Source organism: Penaeus monodon, chromosome 6, assembly GCF_015228065.2.
Source record: "Penaeus monodon isolate SGIC_2016 chromosome 6, NSTDA_Pmon_1, whole genome shotgun sequence".
Lineage (NCBI taxonomy): Eukaryota > Metazoa > Arthropoda > Malacostraca > Decapoda > Penaeidae > Penaeus > Penaeus monodon.
Genome location: NC_051391.1, coordinates 11,418,153 through 11,424,778, shown reverse-complemented (window position 1 = coordinate 11,424,778; position 6,626 = coordinate 11,418,153). Strand labels below are relative to the sequence as shown.

The window sequence follows — 6,626 nt, the reverse complement described above, 5'->3', positions numbered from 1 at the left end:
TATTCGCGTTTTTGTATTCCCATCGTTGTTCTACACACGCACACACACATATATATAATACATATATGTGTGTGTGTTTGTGTCTGTGCTTATATACAGTATATATATATATATATATATATATATATATATATATATATATATATATATATATATAGATAGATAGATAGATAGATAGATAGATAGATAGATAGATAGATAGATAAAGATATTACATAGGAATGATTTGCTAGATCTCACTAAGCAATTGCAAATTGCGCATGTAAATTCTAAGCAGTCTATACATGCACACAGTTCCTACACACTTCTTATCGATGCTCCTGCTCTCTACCCAACACGGTTCGCAGGACTTCCCAGCCCCCTACTTACGCTCGTTCCAAAGAGGATTGAGACTGAGAAGGCTAAGGAACAGAAGGTGAAGGTGATCCAACCTCTTCTACGACGCAGCTTCGGAAACGCATCCATGATACATCCTACTGGAGTCTCTATGTGGGCGAACTGAGAGAGAGAGTAACGAAGAGACATTAAGACATGAGGATATTCGGACAGTTGTCCCATACAACAATGCCTCAAGAATTCAGCAGCATCGCTATTTAGTTGACAATGACTTCGACATCTATATGGATCAAATCCTCATAACTTACGCATGAGTCTATGCCCACAAAAAACAACATCAGGAAGAAGAAGACGGACCATATGGGGGCAATGGGCATCAGGGACAGAGCCTCGGGGTATGCAACAAACACCAAGGCCGGACCTGAGGAAGGATACATTACTCTAATGCCCTTATCAGTCTTATCTGGCTACTGACGAATTAACTCCTAACAGTCTCCAATATTTAGCTTTATATATATGTGTGTGTGTGTTTCAATTATTTGTTAAATATGAAAAAAGTGTACGTTTATAATTACATATAACAAATATGTAGCAGCCTTCTATGGTTCTTGAAAACAGACAGTGCCTTTCTTACCAGCAACAGCAAGTTCTTCAACAGAAACGCCCGTTCTCTTGGCCATGAAGCCGAGCACCGAGAAGACGACGAATCCCGCCAGGATGGAGGTGCTGCTGTTCAGGACGGGGACAATGAGCGCGTCCCTCGTGCACCGATTGTTGAATTTGTTGTAGGATCCGAAGCAGATGAGCGACCCCCATCCGGGGCCCAAGGAATAAAAGATCTGTATGGCCGCTGCCGCCCACACCTGGTTCAGGTGTGCGAATGGAAGAAACGCACGAATAGTAGAGGAATAGAGGTTAGTCAAGTAGATTTTTTAATGACAAACCCACAGATAACGCATACATATTTTTTCATATAAATATTCAACACTATAGCTATTTAGTTCACCTTCATCTCTTTAAGTCTGTTAAACTCGGGATAGATGTAGAAGTAGATTCCATCCGTGGCTCCCGGAAGTGTGACCCCACGTATCAGCAGAATGAACAGCATAACAAACGGGAAAATCGCTGTGAACCACACGACCTGCACAGCGTGACAGCATGAAAAGACCAAGGCATATCTCATATATCAGCATAACAGATTTCTCACGGCAAATATCTATCGTCCATATTTTTAGTGCTGAGCTGGATTTAAACCAAACTCTTTCCATATTCCGGTGTCTGACGTTAGAGAAATGTTAGCAAAGGAGCTTCTGAAAAATCGTATTTGTTGATCTCTGTAAATAGCTTAGTTACCATTGATATCACACTTACTTTTCCCAGAATCCTAATCCCTTGAAGGCACAGAAGAAGAGGAAGGCGAAGACCACGAAGGTCACGAAAACAACCGGCCACTCAATGTGGCCGAGGTCGTCGATGCCGGACGAGATGCGCAGAAGCTTCTGGCTAAAGGAGAGAGCAAGGGGATAAGGTGGAGAACAAGGGTGAGAAGAGAACCGGTGGTCGAAGGAGAGAACAAAGGTTGAGGGAGAGAACCGGCAGTTGAGGGAGAGAACAAGAGTGAGGGAAAGAACCTGCGGTTGAGGGGGAGAACAAGTGTGAGGGAGAGAACCGGCGGTTGAACATGGGAAACGACGGTTGAGGGAGAGAAACTGCGATTGTGGGAGAAAATCGGGAGATAGGGGAGAGAACAAGGGATTGAGGGAGAGCCGGCAGTGTATGTGTGTGTGTGTGCCTGCGTGTGTGCGTGCATGCGTGTATGATATATATACATACACACATACATATACAAATATATATGTATGTATACTTATATACAAAGATACATATACAATACATACACAAAGATGTGTATATGTATGTTTATACATATGCAAGATCCAATACTTACTGAAAGAATTCATCAGCTGATGAGACGCCATTCTGTTTAGATGTTCCCTCCCTTAGTCCAATCTGTTAACAGTAGGTGTTCATGTTATATGCAGATTATATGAATAGATAAGTAGTTTTTGTAAACTGTTTCGTCACAGAAACATTATTTTCTTGCTCTCCCAAAAACAGTAATAATAATAATGATAATAATAGTAATAGTAATAATGATAATAATAATGATAATCATCATCATCATCATCATAATAATCATAACAATAATAATAATGATAATAATGATAATGATTATAATAATAACAACAATAACAATAATAACAATAATGATAATGATAATACTGATAATAATAATAGCAATAACAATAATCTGTTTCATCACACAAATATTCATTTTTGGCTCTACCAATAATAGTAACAATAAAAATGATAATAATAATAGCAACAATAATACTAAGTTCGCGATAGCCACTCGCCAAATAGCCATTGGCGAAAATCACCCTATTTTGGCTAAAATCAGTTTTACTAACAATCAGTTTGGCGAACAATCTCTTAGCGTATGTAATTTTGTAAAACTTAGTCGGAATACGGAGTCAATGGTCTAATGTTGGATTGTTTACTTGATAAGCCCTGGAAAGCGGGTCATTCGGAACTCCTCGGCCGATCTCGGTAACCTTCAGTCACTCGGAACTCCTTCGGCTGAGATTGGCGAACAGTTCCGAGTGAAGCACCGTGCGTTCCGCCAAAGGAGAATTCGTGGGAAAGAAAATAACGTGATTTGATTGGTCACAATTATAACGCACTGGCAGACGACTCGCAGACGATAAACAAACCAACACGGCAGAGCCTCCATCAAAACAACGACGATCACAATATCCAGAAACAAATTCAGTGCCAAATTGTTTTAAAATGTAACTGTGTGATAATATAATTTTAATATAATTTTCTAGTTTAGTTGATATGCAGAATATTGACATGGGAGAGAAACCATCTAAATGTTCATGTTTATAAACTTAAACATAGTTGCCAAAGTTTGGCTGAACTATTCTATTATAGGAAATATGAAATTTAATTTGATGCTATTCAACATAAAAAATATATAAGTAAATTACTGTCTGGTGCAGCACTATTTAATATTGCAAATTAATTTTCTATCTGTTTTTATATAGCATTTTTCTTTGAAAATATTCATCAAGAGATTAAAGTCTAAGAAAATCAAGGGTTAGTCAATACTGTTGTTGTGTTGATATTGAGATTTTCTATTGAACCTCGAAATTAGATGTTAGAACAATATCAAAATGTAACACACAAATTAAAACTTTTTTGTGGAAATTTGAGAAACTTATATAGTGCTTGCATATTTGTATTATTTCAACATTTAAGCAAAGTAAATCATAAATCGGTTTTAGCTATATGTAAATGAAATTGAATTTGATACATGGTGATATTCAACATAAAAAATAACACATTTCCATATCAGTGTGTTTTTTTACATTAGCTTTATATGTTATATATTTTTATATGATCAGGTTAAAAAAAATATAAAATTTTAAGTCACTTTGGTGCTGCACTGCTTAATTGATATTGTAAATAATTTTTGTCTGTTTATTTTATATATTATTTTTTTTTATACTATCCATCATGAAATTAAAATTTGAGAAGATAGAAGGTTGGTCAGAACAGCTTTTGTGTTGATATTGATATGTATTATTGAAGCTTAATTAGATATTAATTTATTTCAAGGCTGTCACAGTTTGGAGCTTTTTTTTCTGGAAGATTATAAGCTGTTTTTGAATGTAATGATCAAACTGTGTGTTTACTGTACTCATAAGACCTGATTGATAACCAATTGATAACCAATGTAGCTAACTACATTAACTACTACAGAATAACATAATTATTGGATTCGGTAATTATGATTTGTGAGATGAGGATCATGAACTGAAACAGAATATGGACTGTTTAAGTGTCACAAGGTGCATATAAAGTGGAAGTAAACAATATGAAAATTTGTTGAATATTTTTTATATTATTCACAGCAGATAGATATATATTATGTGTATTTTGTGAATCATTAGATTGGGAGTGAGATTCTATTTCCGTGGTCACCTAGTAAGCCCACATACCTTTTGCAATAATAATAATAATAATAATAATAAAATAAACGAGTGAAAAAACACAAAATAATGTTCTTATACATACGACCGTGCAGTTGGGCGAATTCCAGCTGTTCCCACACGAGGCCCACGGGAGGTCCCAGGTGAAGGAGTAGACGAGGAACAGGACAGGGTATGACACCAGAACAGCATAGTAAGTCAGGGTTATCACGTTGATCGCGAGGGATGCCATACCAACACCTGTGTGATAGAATTGTTGATTATACTGAACATATTTATGTTCATTAGCGGGAAGCTTTGGAGTTGGGAGGTAATAGATACCAAATCGTGGATCAGATTTCTTTACTAGAGTTTTATATTTTATGTTAACTTATTGCTAGAAGATTTTTTGTGGCCTTAGCCAAGATCTAGATATTTACCGATGACGTACATGTTTCAGTGATTTTTTAGTTATAAGTAATCAACACGAATTGGTGGTATACGTGAGTGTTTACATGTGTGAAGAGAGGAAAGCCAATGAACCCTTGCCTTTGAACGCCGGGCAGACGGAGAAGATGGCGAGGCAGCTGGAGGAACTGAACTGGGCGACAGACGTCTCCAGGAAAAACAACGTCATGCCCACCAGCATAAGCGTCAACAGGTAAGGGACCAGGAACGCCCCTATGACGCCGCGAGAAAGTCGTTCATTTTATTTCTCTATCTCTTTCTCTTTAGTCAGAACAATGAGATAAATATTTATAAAGTGGTTTAATTGCTAGACATAGTCCAATAGCTCTCACAAAACGATTTCACTCACCTCCGCCATTGACAAAGCACAGGTAAGGGAATCTCCACACGTTGCCAAACCCAATGACAAACCCTGTGGTTGCCAGGAGGTAGTCACATTTGTCAGACCAGTTTCCTCGCGCCCTCGCTTCGCTGTCTGCGTCGGGGAGGCTGTCGGTGCTCGAAGCCATTTCGGGTCTTGGAGGCGAATGCCCTAAGATCTGAAGTAGCCATTGGAAATACAGGTCTTTGGGCGAAAGTAGTGTAAGAGAGGCTGGATATTCAATCAGGAGAGGTTATGACAATGCATAAAAAATACTTTCGCAAATATGATGTTCATACATATATGCGCATGTATACATGTATTCTATATGAACACAAATAGATGTATGCATGGGTGGACGAAAAATCTGGACGAAAAATTATGGACGGTCAATACAAACCTGCGGCCGCTGCGGAGTGTCTGGCCCCCCTGAGGAAGAGGAATGATGTGGCGATTTTCCCTCTGTTTCTGTCTCGCGTCGCCAAGGTGATGAGGGCGATTAATAACCTGGTGATATTTCAAAACATCAGTCGATTTCTCTCTCTGCTTATATATGTACGGATCTGGATAGAGATAGATATGGTTATATATACATATATAGAGATTTTTCATTGTTATCTCTCATCATTTTTCATCATCAGTGGCCAAATATCACTTAGATGATTGAATCCCGATAAGAAAAAAATGCATATTTGCGTAGGTAATTAGTTTATTCATAAATATATTTATGTTTGCATAATATTATGAGAAGGTAAGATAAAATTTACAATAGATGCAAGTCAGAAAACTCATAATACATATATAACTAGAAATAGGAAACAAAGGAAGATAACGGCAGCTCGTAACAACAATCGGTTTATACATTTAGGATAAATCAACAAAGATAGATGACTAATAAAGACTAACAAGGCTAAAAAAAATCGCATGAGTTGCAGATGTGCCTTGCCATATCGGACCTCGAAATAGTAGCCTGGTGTTGCAAAATATTTGTTTACACACAAAAAAAGCGAATCTGGTCTGCTCCTAGACTGCAAGGATCTGCCAATATAGCATGCGTGCATACTGTGCAGTTTGAAGATGCTCATTGAAAATTGCTAGTGCGTACTCCTTATGACTTTCACGAGGACCGTGTCTTTTTGGAGATTAGTCGTATGATATACACTTAGATCCGACATTTACAACGGTGGAACAGAACGCCCACATAGGGTCTTATGGGTATGTTCAACTTAGTTGCCTTTCAAACTATAAAATTTAGGGGTTCTCTTGAAAAGGTATAAAAGAGAAGGAAGATCTTCACAATACAAGAGATGTATTTAACCGGTCTCGAATATATCTTCGTCAGATATTCATACCCTCTCTACATGTGTCGCAGTGAATACGGTTCAGGGGTTCTCTAATTGATTTCACACCACATGTGGTATGAA

General features: G+C 37.7%; 1 protein-coding gene across 1 annotated transcript in view; it reads right to left on the bottom strand.

The window, feature by feature from the left end:
• The window catches only part of LOC119574205 (sodium- and chloride-dependent glycine transporter 2-like), a 12,439-nt gene extending 6,591 nt beyond the window's left edge, over positions 1-5,848 (bottom strand). Inside the window, 11 exon segments of the mRNA XM_037921343.1 lie at positions 370-498; positions 645-757; positions 971-1,199; positions 1,343-1,477; positions 1,708-1,730; positions 1,733-1,839; positions 2,285-2,346; positions 4,480-4,634; positions 4,923-5,054; positions 5,191-5,380; positions 5,603-5,848. Of these exon segments, the coding sequence (XP_037777271.1) occupies positions 370-498; positions 645-757; positions 971-1,199; positions 1,343-1,477; positions 1,708-1,730; positions 1,733-1,839; positions 2,285-2,346; positions 4,480-4,634; positions 4,923-5,054; positions 5,191-5,350 (1,245 nt within the window). The 5' untranslated portion in view covers positions 5,351-5,380; positions 5,603-5,848.
• Between the last annotated feature and the right edge of the window lie 778 nt (positions 5,849-6,626).